The sequence below is a fragment of the Hyla sarda genome, chromosome 6, assembly GCF_029499605.1.
Source record: "Hyla sarda isolate aHylSar1 chromosome 6, aHylSar1.hap1, whole genome shotgun sequence".
NCBI lineage: Eukaryota > Metazoa > Chordata > Amphibia > Anura > Hylidae > Hyla > Hyla sarda.
In genome coordinates this window covers 11,891,292-11,913,831 of record NC_079194.1, presented here as the reverse complement: position 1 = coordinate 11,913,831, position 22,540 = coordinate 11,891,292, and the positions used below count along the sequence as shown (strand labels likewise).

The 22,540-nt window shown below is 43.2% G+C and overlaps 1 protein-coding gene across 2 annotated transcripts in view; it reads left to right on the top strand.

Annotated features, from left to right (window-relative positions):
• Window positions 1-22,540, top strand: part of PKN2 (protein kinase N2) — a 167,576-nt gene that overhangs the window by 80,201 nt on the left and 64,835 nt on the right. For both annotated transcript variants that reach the window (XM_056523194.1, XM_056523196.1), the window contains exons 2-3: window positions 13,922-14,219; window positions 21,066-21,220. In XM_056523194.1, the coding sequence (XP_056379169.1) occupies window positions 13,922-14,219; window positions 21,066-21,220 (453 nt within the window). The remainder of the gene's footprint in view (window positions 1-13,921; window positions 14,220-21,065; window positions 21,221-22,540) is intronic.

The following is a 22,540-nucleotide window of genomic DNA, read 5'->3' as shown; positions in this document are numbered from 1 at the left end:
GGATCGGGAGGAGGTGAACAGAAGGTTTTTTTGTTTTTGTTTTTTTTCTCCCTGCGCCCTTCTATTTAGCTCAGTGTTTTTCTATCAGGGTGCCTCCAGCTCTTGTGAAACTACTACTCCCAGCATGCCAGGACAGCCTTCGGCTGCCTGGGCATGCTTGGAGTTGTAGTTTTGCAACAGCTGGAGGCACCCTGATTGGGAAACACTGACTTATAGTATTTTTTTATTTGTTTTTACCTGCTCTGGCAAGTTTTCCCGAGGGGCCATATCGCTATATCGCAAAAATCGCCATTCGATTGCTTTTGCCATATATCGTGCAGCCCTATTATATACATACCCTGCGCCCTTTCTTGTGCATGCCGCACTAGGGCTTGTTACCGCACATCGTGTAACGCCACATCATGCAACTGGACAACGTCACAACATTACTGTCCCTAACCCTCCCCCCTGAGTGTCACAGTCACGAGTGTCGTCTCATCTTAAAGAAAAAAAAAATGTTTTACTTACCTCCACCTCTGTTCCCATGCTGCTCTTTTTTCTGCCTCCTATGTTCAGCACCAGTGTCACGTGACTGCCGCTACTAATCGACTGCCTCGGTGGTGACGTGACGTAGTCCTGGGTGAGGAGCATCAGTGACGAGACCACTTTTTCGTCTTATGTGATCACCTGACGTCCAAGATTATAATATAATATAAAATATAATATATTATAAAAAATTATAAAGAAATGTCGAAAAAATGTCAAAAAAATAAATATGGTAAATAAAAATAAAAAAATAATAAAAATTAAATTAAATTGTAAAAATATGCAAAGCAGCTCACCACCTTCACAGATAACATTCCCTGAAGTCAGCTTTCGCTCCAATTTAGAGTTTCAAAAAATGATCGGGAATATGATGCCAAAGCCAGAATTCTCCCCAGAACTCATCTGCAGACGGGTTTTTCGGGTTGTTTACTCCTCGTCAGTACAGAGTAGGGTGTTCTGGCTTGGCTGGTGAGAGTGCCTGTGCATATAATATATTATTATTATTATTTATTATTAATTATTATTATTATTTATTATTATTATTAATAATAATAATAATAATAATAATATTATTTTTTTTTTTTTAAGAGATGGAAAAAGTAACTTTTAGACTATGTTCACACGTTGGAAATTCCGGCCAAATGATGCGGGCGTGGAATTCTGCATCTTTATGCAGAATTTCTGTAGGATTCATGCATCTCAGTATACGTAAATTAGGGCTTTTCTTTAATTGCTTTGGTTAAATTTCATGTGAAACCTGCGCGAATTTCGTCTGAATTCCGAACGAAATTCGCATAATTTCAGCATTTTTCGGAGAGGAAAAAAAAGCGCCATTCACTTAAATGAGGGGCTCTTCCACATCGGAGTTCTTTCTGCCAAACTTTAGGACAGGACCTTTCTTTTTTTTTTGCGGAATGTTACATTTTCAAAGCTTGCGCCTTTTTTTGCGCCTTTTCTAGACACAAAAAAAAGTCTAAAGACAATGATAAATGTCGGCCAAAGAGTTTGCAATAAATATAGAACTTTTTTTTTTAGCTCCAAAACTGACACACTGAGCATAGTCTAGCACAGTGTTTCCCAACCAGGGTGCCTCCAGCTGTTGCAAAACTACAACTCCTAGCATGCCCGGACAGCCAACGGCTGTCCGGGCATGCTGGGAGTTGTAGTTTGCAACAGCTGGTGGCACCCAAGTTGGGAAACACTGCGTTAACAATTTCAAAGGCTGTCCAAGCATGCTGGTAGTTGCAGTTTTGGCGCTGCGGAATCCCATTGAAGTTCATAAGGCTGTAAAAGGAAAATTTAAATATGGAAATTCTGATGTGTGAACATAGACCTGAGAAGAATTTCTTCTAGCGGAATTCCTCCTCAATTGAAAGCCCAATACACTTCTATGGGAGTCCACACTCCCATTTACACTTCTGCAGAATTTCTGCCCAAAATCCGCGGAAGCAGAATTGGGGCAGATAAGCGGAAATTCTGCTGTGTTAATCGATCCTTAGTCAACCTGGTGCCTCTGGGTTTTTCAAGCCCTGCGTCGCCCACGTGCTTTCTTATTCACGTCCAGAAAATAAATAATGCGAACAGTAAAGACCTAAAGTTGCTGCTTCCCATAATAAAACTCCTTCCTGATTGGCTTTCTAAAAAAAAAAACAATTACATAGGAAGAGGCGAGGAAGTGATGGCGCAGAGACACCCCCTGATTACACATCCTTTTACATGACTGCTTACATGGATAAATAAGGGATGGCTGCTCCATGGATTTTAAGGGGGTACTCCGGGGAACATTTTTATTTATTTTTTATTATTTTTTTTTATTAAAATATATATTTTATTTTTTTTATTGTTTTTGTTGTTGTTTTTATTTATTGTTGATTTTTGTTATTTTTATTGTTTTTGTTTGTTGTTTTTTTTTTTTTTTTTTTTTAATATTAACTGATGCCAGAAAAGTTAAACAGAATTGTAAATTACTTCTGTTTTAAAAATCTTAATCCTTCCAGTACTTATCAGCTGCTGTATGCTCCACAGGAAGTTGTGTAATTCTTTCTAGTCTGTCCACAGTGCTCTCTGCTGACACCTCTGTCCATGTGAGGAACTGTCCAGAGCAGGAGAGGTTTGCTATGGGGATTTGCTCCTACTCTGGACAGTTCCTGACACGGACAGATGTGTCAGCGGAGAGCACTGTGGTCAGACAGAAAAGAACTACACAACTTCCTGTGGTGCATACAGCAGCTAAGTACTGGAAGGATTAAGATTTTTAAATAGAAGTAATTTACAAATCTGTTTAACTTTTCTGGCACCAGTTTACGGTATTTTAAGAACATTTTTTCCACTGGAATATCCCTTTTAAGACCCTGCACGCTTGCTGACCGGATCAAATCCTGTCAGCGTAAAAGGAACCACTCTTGTGGATATCGTGGATGTCCAGTGAGTGTGATCATCCGCACTTCAATTTTTGCAGCAGTATGGAATTGCACCAATGCAATAAATGTCCTGCGGTCCCCACTGGTTAGTCATGATGCCTTATGCCCGCATTTGGCTGCAGATGGTACTCGGCGCTATGGCACATCTGTATAGGAAGAGATCATGGCGGTGGTGGAGTTGGCCTGTTTTGTGATTTTTAACCCCTGTGCAAGCATTTTTTGGCATTTCTATGCGAATATTTCGAAGAGATGCTATTTTGGAGTATCTTGGTAAAAATAAATGTATGACCCCATATCAGCATGGCTTTATGAGGGATCGGTCCTGTCACCTGATCAGCTTTTATGAGGAGGGGAGCTCCAGACTGGACCAGGGGGAATCGCTGGATGTTGTATATCTGGATTTTTCCAAAGCATTTGATACGGTTCCACATAAAATGTTGGTGTATAAAATGAGAAGGATTGGGCTGGGGGAGAATGTGTGCAAGTGGGTAAGTAAATGGCTCAATGATAGGAAATAGAGGGTGGTTATTAATGGTACTTATTCTGATTGGGTGACTGTTACTAGTGGGGACCACAGGGGTCAGTCTCTGGTCCTGTTCTATTTAATATAATAATGACCTGGAAGAGGGGTTGAATAGTAACGTAGCAATCTTTACTGCTTTACAGAGTTTAGTATCATCTGCAGACACTATAGAGGACAGTGCACTGTGTATAGTAGATAACACAATAGAGGGCAGTAGACTATAACAAATGGATCTGGATAAGTTGGAGGTTTGGGAAGTGGCAGATGAGGTTCAACACTGTGATAAATGTAAGGTAATGCACTAGGGATGTAAGAAAAAATCGATTCTCGCGATAATCGCGATTTTTCATTTGCCGATACAGAATCGATTCAAAATATTTTTGAATCGATTCTTTTAGGGATGTGGAATTTTTAATAAAACGCACTTTTCTTACCTGCCGACGAGCCCGCGGAGCTCCGGTACAGGTGTTGGGTCCCCGGGCTGTATTCTTCTTACTTCCTGTTAGTCCGGCACGTCACATGGAGCTTCAGCCTATCACCAGCCGCAGCGATGTCCCGCCTCCGCTGGTGATAGGCTGAAGCTCCATGTGACGTGCCGGACTAACAGGAAGTAATAAGAATACAGCCCGGGGACCCAACACCTGTACCGGAGCTCCGCGGGCTCGTTGGCAGGTAAGAAAAGTGCGTTTTATTTTATTTTGCAGCACCGGAGTACTAGATCGCCGCTGTCAAAGCTGACAGCGGCGTCTATTGGGATCTATGAATGCTCCCAGGTGGGCGATATATCGTGATGTATCGTCACCTAGACGGTATCGCGATATATCGCGATATATCGAATCGCCACACTGGTATCGCGATTCGAATCGAATCGCCAAATTCTTGGCGATTCACACCCCTATAATGCACATGGGGAGGAAAAATCTGGGCTGGGATTATGTATTAAATGGGAGAACACTTGGGACTACTGACGTGGAAAAGGATTTAGGAGTCTTAGTTATCAGTAAATTTAGCTTTAGTGACCAGTGTCGGGCAGCTGCTGCCAAGGCAAATGAAATCATGGGGGGCATCAATAGGGGCATAGATGCCCACGACAAGGAAATAATTCTACCGCTGTACAAATCACTAGTCAGACCACACATAGAATACTGTGTACAGTACTGGTCAGGCCACACATGGAATACTGTGTACAGTACTGGTCAGGCCACACATGGAATACTGTGTACAGTACTGGTCAGGCCACACATGGAATACTGTGTACAGTACTGATCAGGCCACACATAGAATACTGTGTACAGTACTGGTCAGACCACACGTAGAATACTGTGTACAGTACTGGTCAGACCACACGTAGAATACTGTGTACAGTACTGGTCAGACCACACATGGAATACTGTGTACAGTACTGGTCAGACCACACATGGAATGCTGTGTACAGTACTGGTCAGACCACACATGGAATACTGTGTACAGTACTGGTCAGACCACACATAGAATACTGTGTACAGTACTGGTCAGACCACACGTAGAATACTGTGTACAGTACTGGTCAGACCACACATGGAATACTGTGTACAGTACTGGTCAGACCACACATGGAATGCTGTGTACAGTACAGGTCAGGCCACACATGGAATACTGTGCACAGTACTGGTCAGGCCACACATGGAATACTGTGTACAGTACTGGTCAGACCACACATGGAATACTGTGTAGAGTACTGGGCACCAGCGTACAAGAAAGAGATAGTGGAGCTGGAGAGGGTTCAAAGACGGGCAACCAGAGTAATACGGGGAATGGGAGGACTACAGTACCCAGAAAGATTGAGAATTGGGGTTATTTAGTAATATATATAATAGATCTCCGTACATAGATCTCTCCATGACCAATTTATACCCAGGACTGTATCTATAACAAGGGGGCATCCTCTACGTCTAGAGGAAAGAAGGTTTCTACACCAGCACAGACGGGGGTTCTTTACTGTAAGAGCAGTGAGACTGTGGAATTCTCTCCCGGAGGAGGTGGTCATGGGGAACTCTGTACAAGAATTCAGAAGGGTCTGGATACATTTTTGGAGAATAATAACATTGCTGGTTATGTATACTAGATTTATAGGGACAGAACGTTGATCCAGCGATTTATTCTGACGCCATATTTGGAGTCGGGAAGGAATTTTTACCTCTAGTATGAGGGTTTTTTGCCTTCCTCTGGATCATCTCAGTAGGGACTCATTAGGGTTATAGGTTGAACTTGATGGACTCTGGTCTTTTTTTTCCGACCTTAGGAACGATGTTACCATGTTACTATACCATAGAATGCAGTATGGTGGGGATTGTAGATCTGCGACGCGCCTTCACGTCTGCGGTTGTTCTGCAGTCACTAGAAATGCACCTTGCTACAGAAATCGGCAGCAGATCTACGAGCTGTTGGTATAGGAGAGTGTAATGTATACTGGGCTGGAGCGTTCTCGTCCTTGTAGTAACCAGATTCGGAGGCTTCCCTTGTTTTCTGTCCCTGTTTACTCCGTTGCTCTGTACTACGCCCCGGCTGACTAATCCTCCTGATAAGATTTAGTGAACGTTTTTAAAGATAAAGGATTGCGGCCGTCTCTTAATGGAGATGCGTCTTGTGTTTTTGTCTGTCTCCCCCTTATTCTCCAACATCTACCGACTGTACAGATTATAAATGACACTAGTGGTCTCCAAACTGTGGTCCTCCAGCTGTTTCAAAAACTACAACTCCCAGCATGCCCGGACAGCCAACGGCTGTCCGGGCATGCTGGGAGTTGTAGTTTTGCAATAGCTGGAGGTCTACAGTTTGGAGCCCCCTGGTGTAATGTATAATATCGTCAACCTGTTAAAATAGGATGTTGACGTATTCCTGCTCCATTGACTTTAATGGCCCAAACGTAGTCAACTAGTGATTACACTCAAGCCATTGCCAATTAATTGAATGGCACCAAGTTGTAATACCACACACAACCTAAGGACAGGTGTGGCAGTATTTTATTTATTTATTTTTTTTTATTTATTTTACATCAGTATTTGTATTCCTTGATAACCCTTTAAAAGTAATTAGGGCCTTTGCCTGTTCGTGCTCATATACATCCCATTTTCACAGATTTCCAATGTATACGCACAAAGTACATACAGTCTAATTGTGATGTGACCCCAGCCTCAGATGTTGAGGGAAGAACATGATTGAAATGGAGGGGAGGAGTATTACTACTATATATCCTGATCCCATAGATATATTTCAGTAGCAGTATACAGATAGAGCTGGAGGGTGGGGGGGTGTATTACTACTATATGTTCTGATCCCATAGAGAGAGCAGAAGCGGCAGTATACACAGAGAGCTGGAAGGGAAGATATGTAACCACTATATATCCTGATCCCATAGAGATAGCAGCAGCAGCAGCAGCAGTATACAGATAGAGCTAGAGGGGAGGGGTATAACTACTTTATATCAGGATCCCATAGAGAGAGCAGAAGCAGCAGTATACACAGAGAGCTGGAAGGGAAGATATGTAACCACTATATATATCCTGATCCCATAGAGATAGCAGCAGCAGTATACAGATAGAGCTAGAGGGGAGGGGTATAACTACTTTATATCCGGATCCCATAGAGATAGCAGCAGTGTACAGAGAGCTGGAGGGGAGGGGTATAACGATCCCATAGAGATAGCAGCAGTGTACAGAGAGCTGGAGGGGAGGGGTATAACGATCCCATAGAGATAGCAGCAGTGTACAGAGAGCTGGAGGGGAGGGGTATAACTACTATATTTCCTGCAACAATGCAGGTTATGTCATGGAGGAGAAAGCAGAAATGCTCCTGCAACAATGTACCTGTCGAAAAGAAGCTACTATATATACACTGATCCCATAGATGGCAGCAGTATACAGAGAGCTGGAGGGGAGGGGTATAAATACTATATATCCTGATAGTAATAAAGAAATAACAGGGGTCACTCACATATACAGGTGGTCAGGTGTTTGGCTTCTTTATTCATTGCGGTGCAAACACCTGACCACCTATTTGGATTGGACTGTGATTTACTGCACTAGAGTGGCCGGGAGTTGGCTGCCATGCTTGCTAGGCTTTCATCAGCGGGTGTCATTCTATAGAGTGCTACTGATTAGTGTCAGTGCCAACGTCTGTGTCTGTTGTGGATTGCATGATAGTTACGATTTATTCTGATCCCATAGAGAGCTGGAGGGGAGGTGTATAACTACTATATATCCTGATCCTATATACATTGGAGCAGTATACAGATAGAGCTGGAGGGGAGGTGTATAACTACTATATATATCGGATCCTGTATACAGATAGAGCTGGAGAGGAGGTGTATAACTACTATATATCCTGATCCTATAGACGTGTGAGCAGTATACAGATAGGGCTGGAGCAGAGGTGTATGACTTCTATATATCTGATCCTATATGCATTGGAGCAGTATAAAGATAGAGCTGGAGTGGAGGTGTAGAACTACTATATCCTGATCCCATAGAGATAACAGCAGCAGTATACAGATAGACTTGGGGGGGGGGGGTATAAGTACTATATATCCTGATCCCATAGAGAGCTGGAGTGGAGGTGTAGAACTACTATATGTCCTGATCCTATAGATGTTTGCAGTATACAGATAGAGCTGGAGGGGAGGTGTATAACTACTATATATCTGATCCTATATACATTGGAGCAGTATACAGATAGAGCTGGAGCGGAGGTGTGTAACTACTATATATCCTGATCCTATATACATGTGAGCAGCATACAGATAGAGCTGGAGTGGTGTATAACTACTATATCCTGATCCCATAGAGATAACAGCAGCAGTATACAGATAGAGCTGGAGTGGAGGTGTGTAACTACTATATATCTTGATCCCATAGAGATAGCAGCAGTATACTGATAGAGCCGGAGTGGAGGTGTATAACTACTATATATCCTGATCCCAAAGAGATAACAGCAGCAGTATACAGATAAAGTTGGGGGGGGGGGGGGGGGGGTATAAGTACTATATATCCTGATCCCATAGAGCAGTGGTCTTCAACCTGCGGACCTCCAGATGTTGCAAAACTACAACTCCCAACATGCCCGGACAGCCATCGGCTGTCCGGGCATGCTGGGAGTTGTAGTTTTGAAACATCTGGAGGTCCGCAGGTTGAAGACCACTGCCATTGAGGAAGCAGTATGTTTGGTGAATATAGTTAGTGCTATATAGGACCGATGAGGTGATGATCTGATGCCCTCGCACATGGGTCACTGATGCAGCGGTGAGGACCTCTGAGCGATGATCACGGTCATGCGTTGCCCTCGGTGTTTCGGTGAAGATATCCTGACGCCTTGTCTTGTATAGGATGCGCATGTACGGGGCGGATTGTTTCCAGACGTGGCTATTTATAGTGAATTCTGCACATGAACCTCTGAACCCTCCTCTATAGAAGTCGTAAATCCGTAGAGATGTCTCCCGTATAGCGGCTCGCATTGTGCATCGCTGCTAGATGTTCCCAATCAGATTGCCTCCAGCTCTTGCAAAACTACAACTTCCAGCATGTAGTTTGGCAACAGCTGGAGGTACACCAGTTGGCAAACGTGCCTTTACTGTCTTTGGGGCTGTATGAGGCCTTATATTTTTGAGCTGTGGGCCGGTGTGTTTGTTTTTGTGTTGTTGTTTTTTTTTTTTTTTTTGGTAATTTTTATTTTTCTGGGATATCATGTGACCAAAAATCAGCAAGATTGTATTTTAGTATTTTGCGCTTACGTTTACTGTACAGGATGTGTAAAGATATATATTTTGATAGCTTGGACAGCTCTGCATGCGACGATATCAAATGATTTTTTTTGAAATTATTTTCATTATAAGCGGCTTTATATAGTAAAAAAAATAATAATAATATATATATATATCTCTATGAAAGGGCCGCACTATTTATGGAAAATGGTGGTAAAAATGAAGAATTTGATCAGAGATTGTGATATAATAAATAAATGGTGAAGTCCCCTCTATTTTATGTCCAATCAACCCCCAGCAGACAGGAGGAGGCTTGGGGGAGTCTGGTCTGGGGCTGGGCTGCTTAAAATCTTATTTCAGAGTAATATTTGCAGCCGTTTAGCCACATGCAATTATGCGCACTGCAAATCACAATTTGATTGTTTTTTTTGCAATGAATCGTGCAGTAGGGGACTAATATAAGCAATCATTATATTACTTATACTGAACAATACTGTGCTATAGCATAACGTTGCTCAGTGTGATCTTTGCTCTGCTACTTGAGTATGTCTGATGCAGACTCTATCAATTGGCCGCGTCCAGCTCAGAGGTGTTCAGGGGGACTTCCAGTGTATGAAGCAGCTTCTGCGTTCACTGCACAGTGCGACTTACATGTATATCGCTGTGCGCCAAGGCCCAGGTGGAAGCTCCGTACATGTTGCATGTCACCTAGGGGGTAAAGATGTACAGTAAAATCTCCCTTAGTGGACACCTCCCAATAGCGAACAGTTGTTTATTCCCCAGCAGATTCCCATAAGACTCTATGTACTTGCGCCCTCCGAATAGGAGACACTCCCAATATCTGATGTGGATACACCCAATAGGGGACAAAGCACTCCCAATAGGGGACAAAGCACTCCCAATAGGGGACAAAGCACTCCCAATGTGTGAAAAATAATACCTTGTACACAGGGCCGCCTTCGGTAGTACAACCAATACCCCAGTAAGGAGACAACTACACCCCCTGCAGCAGCCTCAGCACAAAAGCAGAAGCCTGCTATTGACAGTGGCCTCCTGCTTCTGTACGTCCACCAGCTACATCATTCACACCCCCTTTATCCCACATGTGCCACTTTATTCCCCCTGTGCCACTTTATTTCCTCTGTGCCAAATCATCCCCCCCTCGCACCTTGTGCCACACCATTTTCCCCATACCTTCTCCCCATGTTCTTCTTACCTGGCCAGACAGCTCAGGTGCAGGGGCTCTCATCGGTTTTGACATTCTCCTCTGCACTCACTGAGAGGCTGTGAGCGGGCGGTGGGCGGCGGCGGCTGCTGCTCTCATTAAGTGCGGTGCAGAGTTTTTCTGGAAAATGTCAAAACCAATGAGAGCCCCTGCACCTGAGCTTGCTGGCCAGGTAAGAAGAACAGGGGGAGGAGGGAAGGAGAAAAAGTGATGGGGGAGGATTTGGCACAGGAGGAAGGAAATGGCACTGGGAATGGTGAAGAGGGGGTGATTAATTTGCACAGAGAATAATAAAGGGAGAATGAAATGGAACAGGGGGAGATCAAGGGGAAATTATGTGGCGCAGGGGGTAAGGAGGGGGATGAATTGACACAGGGCACAAGGTTCAAGGGGGGAGGAAGGAAGTGCCATGGGGGGGACTAAGAGGGGAATAAAATTGGTGGGGGGGTGGTGTTGGGATGAAACGGTACATGGAGCTGATAAGGGGTATATTAAGCGGCACTAGGAGATTCTACTGTAATATTACTTATTGTCTTTTAGAGATAATTACACCCTGGAGTGAGTACAGGGCAGTATTCATTTAGAAAGATTTTAAACCTTTTTTTCTCTTGGGAACACAATGTGGGGGCAAAATCTGTGCTGAATCCACAACCATTTTGTCATGTAACGTGCATGGAAATCTTTGCTACAATATTGTTGGTGTTTCTGAGGTTTTCTCTGACCTATTCTGTAATGTTGGCCGCCTCCATCTTCAGATTCCAAATCCAGGCGCCTCAGTCATCGGTTCCATCAAAAATACCGGATTGTCGGGCACCATTGTTGTTGTGCTGGGTTCACACCAGTGTTTTATGTTTTGTGCTATAGTCTTATGGAGCATTACGTGATGAATACGCGGCCCATTACGTGATGAATACGCGGCCCATTACGTGATGAATACGCGGCCCATTACGTGATGAATACGCGGCCCATATTACGTGATGAATACGCGGCCCATTACGTGATGAATACGCGGCCCATTACGTGATGAATACGCGGCCCATTACGTGATGAATACGCGGCCCATTACGTGATGAATACGCGGCCCATTACGTGATGAATACGCGGCCCATTACGTGATGGCTACGCGGCCCATATTACGTGATGGCTACGCGGCCCATATTACGTGATGGCTACGCGGCCCATATTACGTGATGGCTACGCGGCCCATATTACGTGATGGCTACGCGGCCCATATTACGTGATGGCTACGCGGCCCATATTACGTGATGGCTACGCGGCCCATATTACGTGATGGCTACGCGGCCCATATTACGTGATGGCTACGCGGCCCATATTACGTGATGGCTACGCGGCCCATATTACGTGATGGCTACGCCCTTCTCTGTATATATATTCAGTAGGGAGGGATCGGACCGCAGTGACCGCTCTTTTCTGTATATATATATTCAGTAGGGAGGGATCGGACCGCAGTGACCGCTCTTTTCTGTATATATATATTCAGTAGGGAGGGATCGGACCGCAGTGACCGCTCTTTTCTGTATATATATATATTCAGTAGGGAGGGATCGGACCGCAGTGACCGCTCTTTTCTGTATATATATATTCAGTAGGGAGGGATCGGACCGCAGTGACCGCTCTTTTCTGTATATATATATTCAGTAGGGAGGGATCGGACCGCAGTGACCGCTCTTTTCTGTATATATATATATTCAGTAGGGAGGGATCGGACCGCAGTGACCGCTCTTTTCTGTATATATATATATTCAGTAGGGAGGGATCGGACCGCAGTGACCGCTCTTTTCTGTATATATATATATTCAGTAGGGAGGGATCGGACCGCAGTGACCGCTCTTTTCTGTATATATATATATTCAGTAGGGAGGGATCGGACCGCAGTGACCGCTCTTTTCTGTATATATATATATTCAGTAGGGAGGGATCGGACCGCAGTGACCGCTCTTTTCTGTATATATATATATTCAGTAGGGAGGGATCGGACCGCAGTGACCGCTCTTTTCTGTATATATATATTCAGTAGGGAGGGATCGGACCGCAGTGACCGCTCTTTTCTGTATATATATATATTCAGTAGGGAGGGATCGGACCGCAGTGACCGCTCTTTTCTGTATATATATATATATTCAGTAGGGAGGGATCGGACCGCAGTGACCGCTCTTTTCTGTATATATATATATATATTCAGTAGGGAGGGATCGGACCGCAGTGACCGCTCTTTTCTGTATATATATATATATTCAGTAGGGAGGGATCGGACCGCAGTGACCGCTCTTTTCTGTATATATATATATATTCAGTAGGGAGGGATCGGACCGCAGTGACCGCTCTTTTCTGTATATATATATTCAGTAGGGAGGGATCGGACCGCAGTGACCGCTCTTTTCTGTATATATATATATTCAGTAGGGAGGGATCGGACCGCAGTGACCGCTCTTTTCTGTATATATATATTCAGTAGGGAGGGATCGGACCGCAGTGACCGCTCTTCTCCATTAGAACAAGCGTTACTGAGCGTGCACTGAAACGTGAGGCCGGGGATACAGGATCCTGAACTATTAAATATTCATTGAAGGTGTCATCAGTTGTTTAACAGTACAGAGATGTGTATTGTATGGCGGAGACCTTTTTTTTTCTTCTGAAAGAAGTGTGTGCATCCGGAGTCGCGCCTTACATTGCTCATAGAATTACATTGCGGCGCTCTGCAAGAAGGGTCTTTAGGTGCGTCTAAACCGAATTTGTGGAATTTCTGCAAAATATCCATGTGTCCTGTATGGAGAAGCTGCTGAGACAGCGGTGCCGTGGTGGGTCACACTTTCTCCATTGAGAACACATGCACTCTCAGCCAAAAAGAGCATGCATGTATATGGGGGGGGGGGGGGGGGTTGTATCGTCGTCCAAACAAGCATTTAAGCAACAAGTTATTAAGGGTTTATGGCAGTGTTTTGCAAATGGTGTGTCTCTTGCAAAATTACAATTTCTAGCGTGCCAAGACAGCCAAAGGCTGTCTTGGCATGCTGGAAATTGTAATTTTGCAACAGCAGGAGGCGCACTGTTTTCAAAATACTGTTTATGCATTATGGTGGGTCCATTCAGATTGTGTGTGTGTATATGTAAGTATATTATATACATTTTATATATTACAGACACACACATATATGTATATTTACTATTTTTTTTAAATATATATTTAAAAAAAAAAATATATATATATATATATTTAAAAAATGAGAATAAAAAAAATATATATATATATATATATATATATATATATATATATATATATTCAAATTTTTTAAATATATATATTTATTTTTTAAATATATATATTAAAAAAAAATAGTAAATATATATATGTGTGTGTGTGTGTGTGTGTGTGTGTGTTACGTATGATCCCTGTGTATCATCCTGCCTTTTTTTTTACTTTTTTATACCTTATGTTTATCCAACTGACGTTTTATTTTTTTATATTTTTCTAGGACGCCAGAACCCACATCGCTCCCGAACCCATGGGTATTAACCAGAAACTAGATTTTTCCGATCCTCTTACGCAGCCGAATTTGGATGAAATAAAAGACCAGATCAAGCGCGAAATTAGAAAAGAACTTAAAATCAAAGAAGGAGCAGAAAACCTCCGCAAGGTTACGACGGATAAAAAGAACTTGGCCTATGTGGATAATATTTTAAAAAAGTCAAACAAAAAACTAGAGGAGCTACACAACAGCCTGCAGGAAATAAACGCGCACATCGTGGTGCGGGAGGCCGAGGACCTGCCAGGTACGGGATGACCCTATGGACACATTGTGAGAGTCATTAGGGCGGTCCCTAGTGGTCTTTACCCCGCCAGCCTTGAGCTCTCTCTATATTTGAAGAGCTGTCAATCAAAACCGATGCAAGGGAAGAGTTACCAGGGACCTCCCTTATAACTTGTGGTTCGGGCAGCATGAAAGTCATAAGTGGTTTCTTTTAAAATTATTTAGCTCTTGGACAAAAGCAGCTTATCTCTAGTGCCACCTATTGGAGGTTGCTTCCCTGTCTGTGTTTTTCAAAGAGTGTACCTCCAGGTTTTGCAAAACTACAATTCCCAGCATGCCGGGACATCACACTTGTGACATCTGTGCTGGGGCCAGTGTGTTCAGGTGGTGTCTGGTTTGGGCCGGTGTGTTCAGGTGCCTTCTGTCCTGGGGCCAGGGTATTCTGGGGACCCCTCTCATCGGGCCGGTATGTTCAGGTGACTTCTGTGCTGGAGCCGGTGTGTTCTGGAGACTTGTGTGCTGGGGCTGGTGTGTTCTGGAGACTTTTGTGCTGGGGCCGGTGTGTTCTGGAGACCCCTGTGCTGGGGCCGGTGTGTTCTGGAGACCCCTGTGCTGGGGCCGTGTGTTCTGGAGTCTTGTGTGCTGGGGCCGGTGTGTTCTGGAGACCCCTGTGCTGGGGCCGGTGTGTTCTGGAGACCCCTTTGTTCTGTTGACCCCTGTGATCAGCCTCACATGAGTCACTTTGTGTTCATGGCCGGCTCCATATTCTGTGAGAAGAGTAATGATATAGATTTGGTGCTCTATTCTGGGATTTCAGGATGACATGTTTTGGTTTGGGGTATTGGTTTTCTTTCTACATCGTTGCTGTATCGCAAGATAATAATACAGATGAAGTCATTACAATAAATATATATTAGGAAAGATGTGCAAAGATCCCAGGGTTTGTTCCTTTTTAAGATTGTGATTATAAAGGTCTGTAGTCAGTACTTGTGTGACAACTTAGTTATTTGTAAACTAACAATTTTAAAGGGGTGTTCCAGACACACAAAATTCTCCCATGTCTACAGGCTCCACCCACCCATGATCTCCAGAATGGAGCCCAACTCTCCCTGTGCTCATAGTGGTGGTCGGCACGTGCTCCGTGGATTATCTATGGGAGCAGCAGAGTACAGCATTCGGGTGTCTCCAGTTCTCCCATAGTGATAGAAACAAGGCTCCATTCTGTGAGCTTGGGGCCCCTGTACTTTTTATTTTTTTTTATTTAATTTTTTTATTTTTTTGCTATGGAGAACTGAACAAAAATTAGAAATTATGTCCAAATGCATATCCTTGTATTGTGTATATATATAATAAATAAATATGTTATATATATATATATATATATATATATATATATATATATATATATATATATATTTATTTATATATATATTTATTTATATATATATTTATTTATATATATATTTATTTATATATATATTTATTTATATATATATTTATTTATATATATTTATTTATATATATTTATTTATATATATTTATTTATATATATTTATTTATATATATTTATTTATATATATATTTATTTATATATATATTTATTTATATATATATTTATTTATATATATATTTATTTATATATATATTTATTTATATATATATTTATTTATATATATATTTATTTATATATATATTTATTTATATATATATTTATTTATATATATATTTATTTATATATATATTTATTTATATATATATATATATATATATATATATATATATATATATATATATATAAATAATAATATTATTATTATTATTATCTCTATCTATCTCTCTCAGGGATGTGGAATTCCTATCGCCCAACGCCCAGGACATGCAGTTCCGGGCACCGGGCAGGTGAATTTTTCAGGCCCTCAGTCCGGCTTTGGACAAGTAGGGATCGACCGATTATCGGTTTGGCCGATATTATCGGCCGATATTCACGATTTTGGACGTTATTGGTATCGGCAATTACCTAGCCAATAATCCAATAATGCCCGCACCGCACCCCCTACCACCGCACCGCACCTCCCACCGCACGGCCCCGGTGAGAGGCCGCCGCTGCCCCATTGCCTCCCCCATCCCCGGTTTTATAATTACCTGTTCACGGGCCCTGGGTTCCGCGATACTTCTGGCTCCTGCGGCGTCCTGTGTTACACTGTGCACTGCGCAGTGACGAGTGACGTCCTCAACACGATGTTACTGTTAGTGCGCACAGTGACAGCTCAGGAGGACGCCGCCGGAGCCAGACGTATCGTGGACCCTGGGAACAGGTCATTCTAAAACTGGGAATGGGGGAGGCAATGGGGCAGCGGCGGTCTCTGGCCCGGGGCAGTGGGGGGGGGGGGGCTATAGAGATAGCCGGAGGGCTTACCTCTGTTCCGTGGTGTCCTGTTGCTCTGTCATTGATAGAGCCTAGTCCAGCCAGGCTCTATCAATGGATCACAGAGCACACAGCTCAATGGAGTTCAATAGAACTCTATTCATCAGTATGAGGAATCTAATGATTCCTCCTAAAAGTCCCCTAAGCGGCTAATAAAAAAATAAAAATACATTTTTTTTTTACACTTTAAGACACATATAAAAACAGGTAAATATAATAAAAATAAACCTATTTGGTATCGCTGGGTTCATAACTGTACAAACCATTAAAGTATTACATTATGTATCCCATACGGTAAATGTAAAAAAACTAAAATAAAAAACACAGAATTGCAATTTTTACAATATCCCAGGAAAAATCTGATTTAAGGGTCTATTCACATACAGTATTCTGCGCATATTTGATGCACAGAATTGATACGCAGGATTTTGAATCATTCAGTTTGCATTGAAATCTGCAGCATCAAATCTGCGCCGAATACTGTACGTGTGAATAGACCCTAAAAAGTCAGATCAATACCAAAATGGTACCGATACAAAAACAGATTATGGTGCAAAAAATTTTTTTTTATAAAAACTACACGAGTCAGAAAAAGGCAATTTAAAAAAAAATCGAAAAAGTTAATAGTTTTTTAAAATTAGTAAAACATGACGTAAACTATACACATCTGCTATCGCTGTAATCAGGCGACCGAAAGTATCAAACTAACATGTTAGCGCAACCACAAGGTAAATGGCGTAGAAAAGAAAAACCACCAAATCTGCAGAATTATCTTCTACTATTTCAATTTCATTTCTCCAATACTTTTTTTTATTTTTGTTTCAGAGAATATGTTATTGAAAAATTAAAAGGTATCATAATAATAGGTCGTTGTGGCTTTTATAGGGCGAGGTGGAAAAAACAAGAGAGTAAAAGCGAAAATTTGCCAGGACAAGTGGATCGTCATGAGGAACAAGTAGATTTTGCTCTTTTTTAGTCCCGTATTTTTCGCCGTATAAGACGCACTTTTTCTTCCCCAAAACTGGGGGGAAAAAGTCGGTGCGTCTTATACGGCGAATACACCCCTATCGCGGCGGTCCCTTCTTCCATCAACGGCCGGGACCCGCGACTAATACAGGACATCACCGATCGCGGTGATGCCCTGTATTAACCCTTCAGACGCGGCGATCAAAGCTGACCGCCGCGCCTGAAGGGAAAGGGACACTAACCCGGCTGTTCAGTCGGGCTGTTCGGGACCGCCGCGATTTCACCACGGCGGTCCCGAACAGCCCAACTGAATAGCCGGGTTAGTGCTTACAGGACCCCGGGAGGGACCTTACCTACCTCCTCGGTGTCTTCTCCATTCAGGGATCCCCTGTATGGCCGGCGCTCTCCTTCCTCGTCATCACGTCGTCGCGTATGTGCGTCGGCGTGCATAACGACGTGATGGTGGCGACGGAGAGCCAGGATACCCGGCCGGCAGCAGAGACGTTCCGGAGCGACGGGGACACGGCGACAGCGATGGAGCGACATCCAGGGCAGCGGTGACGGGTCCGGAGCGGCGGGGACACGCGAGTATTACCTTCTATGCCGTGGTCTTCAATCTGCGGACCTCCAGATGTTGCAAAACTACAACTCCCAGCATGCCCGGACAGCCAACGGCTGTCCGGGCATGCTGGGAGTTGTAGTTTTGCAACATCTAGAGGTCCGCAGGTTGAAGACCACTATTGGGTTCAAAATCTTTATTTTTTTTAGATTTTGCACCTATAAATTGGGTGCGTCTTATACGCCGGTGCGTCCTATAGGGCGAAAAATACGGTAGTTTTTTTAAATAAATTTCCACACCCCTGTGTTTTTTTTTTTTTTTTTTTATATTCAACAAATTCATGTCAATGGGCACTTAAATATATTTTTTTTCAAATTTTTTTTTTTTTTTAGTACTTTGCAGTCATGTTTGTTCAGTTCTTTTTTTTATTTAATTTTTTATTTAATTTTTTTGTGTATCTTAGCAACATTATCGAAATCACAAAAAATATACACTGAATTATCACTGTATTACAACTCGTTTTCTCCCCATACACAAGTCTGGTTTGTGTTGCATTTCTTTTGCACGTAGGTTTGTAGGCTTTGGTCCTGTCCCACATTTTACCTTCTCAAACCCTGATGTCACTCAAGACGTTGTTTAGGTGTAAGGGAATCCCTTACATATGTCTGGGTATCTCTATATACTATATGGCAGTGTTTTCCCACCAGGGTGCCTCCAGCTGTTGCCGTTGGCTGTTCGGGCATGCTGTGAGTTGTACTTTTGCAACAGCAGGAGGCACCCTGATTGGGCAACACTGCTGTATGGTATAGGGTCAGCAAAAAAAAAAAAAACTTGCCATTTTTATTTTAAAGTTTATATTTAATTTTTTCTAATCCACATGTCACAGGACCAAGAAAACCTCTCTAAACAGTGTGAACTCAACAAAATCTTATCTAGTGTATGGAGGTCTCCCAACTCTTTGACGGCAAATGCATGAAAGGGGCATTCCAGGAAAAAAAACGTATTTTTATTTTTTTATATCAACAGGCTCCAGAAAGTTAAAAAGGGGTATTCCAGGGAAAAACTTCCAGAAGTTAAACAGATTTGTAAATTACTTCTATTAAAAAATCTTAATTCTTTCAATAATTTTCAGCTGCTGAAGTTGAGTTGTTGGTTTCTGTCTGGCAACAGTGTTCTCTGCTGACATCTCTGCTTGTCTCGGGAACTGCACAGAGTAGAAGATGTTTGATATGGGGATTTGCTTCTAAACTGGGCGGTTCCCGAGACACGTGTCATCAGAGAGCACTTAGACAGAAAAGAACAGCTCAATGACACATGTCTCAGGAACCGCCCAGTTTAGAAGCAAATCCCCATAGTAAACCTCTTCTACTCTGTGCAGTTCCCGAGACAAGCAGAGGTGTCAGCAGAGAGCACTGTTGCCAGAAAGAAAAGGAAAAACTCCACTTCAGCAGCTCATAAGTAATGAAATGATTAAGATTTTTTAATAGAAGTCATTTACAAATCTGTTTAACTTTCTGGAGCCAGTAGATATAGATCAAACTTTTTTTCTCCTGGATAACCCCTTTAAGGAGAACACAGCCAGGGATTTTGATCTTCAGCTGCCCCAGAATCTCTTACAAATCAGAAAAATGTATTCAAGTAATGCTAAAACTCCATATATAAAAAAATTTATTAAATAAATAAATAAAAAGCCTGGGTACCAATAGGGCTACAATTATTAGCCACTAGAGATGAGCGAACTTACAGTAAATTCGATTTGTCACAAACTTCTCGGCTCGGCAGTTGATGACTTTTCCTGCATAAATTAGTTCAGCTTTCCGGTGGGCTGGAAAAGGTGGATACAGTCCTAGAAAAGAGTCTCCTAGGACTGTATCCACCCTTTCCAGCCCACCGGAAAGCTGAACTAATTTATGCAGGAAAAGTTATCAACTGCCGAGCCGCGAAGTTCGTGACGAATCGAATTTACTGTAAGTTCGCTCATCTCTATTAGCCACAGATGATGTTCAATACAAACTAGGCATGTCACGCAACAGTGTGTCAAATATTAGCCGCAAATTTGATTTGTGAAACTTATTTCTGTCATATCAACACCTTATCCCAACCTGTTTCCCCCCCCCCTAACAGTCACTGGGTTCATCAGGGGACATAATATAAAACCAGTAATTTAAAGTTATATGACATGGTGTAGTAAAAATGATGCATTAAATAAGTGTTCAGAATACTGAGGTTCACAATTAGGCTTCTAACTCAGGTACCCCAGGAGTGACAGATGGAGATGAGGTGGTAGGAGTGCTATGATGCCTGCTGGGGATATGGAACCTCTGCCCATGTGAAACACATGCACACTAGGCCTAGTGTGCATGGAAGGGGGGGGGGGGGGTGATCACAAGAATCAGGATCAGCTATGCAGCCACACTTGGGCCTATTAGTAGTGTTTCCATTTCTGGGTGCCTCCAGCTGTTGCAAAACTACAACTCCTAGCACACACTATTGCAAAACTACAAATCCCAGCATGCCCGAACAGCCTTCGGCTGTCCGGGCATGCTGGGATTTGTAGTTTTGCAACAGTGTATGCTGGGAGCTGTAGTTTTGCAACAGCTGGAGGCACCCAGAATGCACACTAGGCCTAGTGTGCATGGAAGGGGGGGTGATCACAAGAATCGTAATCAGCTATGCAGCCACACTTGGGCCTATTAGCCTTCGGCTGTCCGGGCATGCTGGGATTTGTAGTTTTGCAATAGTGTATGCTGGGAGCTGTAGTTTTGCAACAGCTGGAGGCACCCTGGATTGGAAACGCTGCCTTTATTCTGAATCAGATTGTTCCCCTATACTTTGATTCTGCTGCTGGAAGTTGAGTAATGTAGAATCTACTGTATAAGATGAAATGTCTCATTGTGAATATGTTTGACGTTTTACAGATTGTCCGAAAACACCAGACACTCCAAAAAGTGACTCCGGCTCATCTGCAAGCAATGGGCGTCTGTCAGCTTTACAGAAGCAGCTAGACATTGAGCTGAAAGTGAAGCAGGGAGCAGAAAACATGATACAGACGTACTCCAATGGCCCTTCGAAAGTAAGTCAAGATATCACGGAGTTATACTAAAAGAATGGGAAATATTATGATGAAGTAATATAATTTATCTCGGGGCTCGACAAATCCCAGACGCCAGGTTACCGATGCAACCTGAGAACGGCCTCTGTTTTCCCGCTGCCTGCAATTCGCGCCCGGCGTATTGAGCTCCGGTACCAGCAAGAATACCGGGGCTCAATATGTCACATTGCCACTCGGCCAATCACTTTCCAAGGTGGGACCTCACTGCGGCTAGCAATTCGCTCAGGCACCGGGTGATGTATTGATCACAGGGAACCAGGGAGAGGAGCGCAACGGGAACAGTAGCGGGACAATTGAGGTACTGGGGGAGCTGTGGGAGGTAAGTAGATAATTAATAATGATGATATATATTATAATTATTAATACCATTTTTACTATTTTATTATTTAAGTATTTTTTATTTATTTTTATTTATTATTAATTTTATTAATTTTATTATTTATTAATAGAGATGAGCGAACTTACAGTAAATTCGATTCGTCACGAACTTCTCGGCTCGGCAGTTGATGACTTTTCCTGCATAAATTAGTTCAGCTTTCAGGTGCTCCGGTGGGCTGGAAAAGGTGGATACAGTCCTAGAAGACTCTTTCCTTGAACCGTATCCACCTTTTCCAGCCCACCGGAGCACCTGAAAGCTGAACTACCATATTTATCGGGGTATACCACGCACCGGCCTATAACACACACCCTCATTTTACCAAGGATATTTGGGTAATAAAAGTTTTTTTACCCAAATATCCTTGGTAAAATGAGGGTGCGTGTGTGCGCATGTGTATACCCCGATACACTGTTTCTGACCCCGCAGAAGCCCCCAGGAAAGACGGGGAGAGAGGCCGTCGCTGCCCTCTTCTTTCCTGCCTTTCCTGGGCTCTAGAGCCCTGCTGCTGCCACTTCTCCCCCTGGTTATCGGTGCCGCTGCCCCATTGCCGGCGCCAATAGCCAGGGGGAGAGAAGGGGCAGCGGCACCAATTGCCTCCCCCATCCCCTGTTGTATAATTACCTGTTGCAGGGGTCGGGTCCGCGCTGCTTCTGGCCTCCGGTGTGGCGTCCCCTGCGTCGTTGCTATGCGCTGCGAGACGCAACAACGGGTGACGTCACTCTGCAACGTGCAGCGCATAGCAACGACGCAGAGGACGCCACACCGGAGGCCAGAAGCAGCGCGGACTCGGCAACAGGTAATTATACAACCGGGGATGGGGGAGGCAGCGGCCCCTTCTCTCCCCCTGGCTTTCGGCACCGCTGCCCCATTGCCGATAGCCAGGGGGGAGAGAAGGGGCAGCG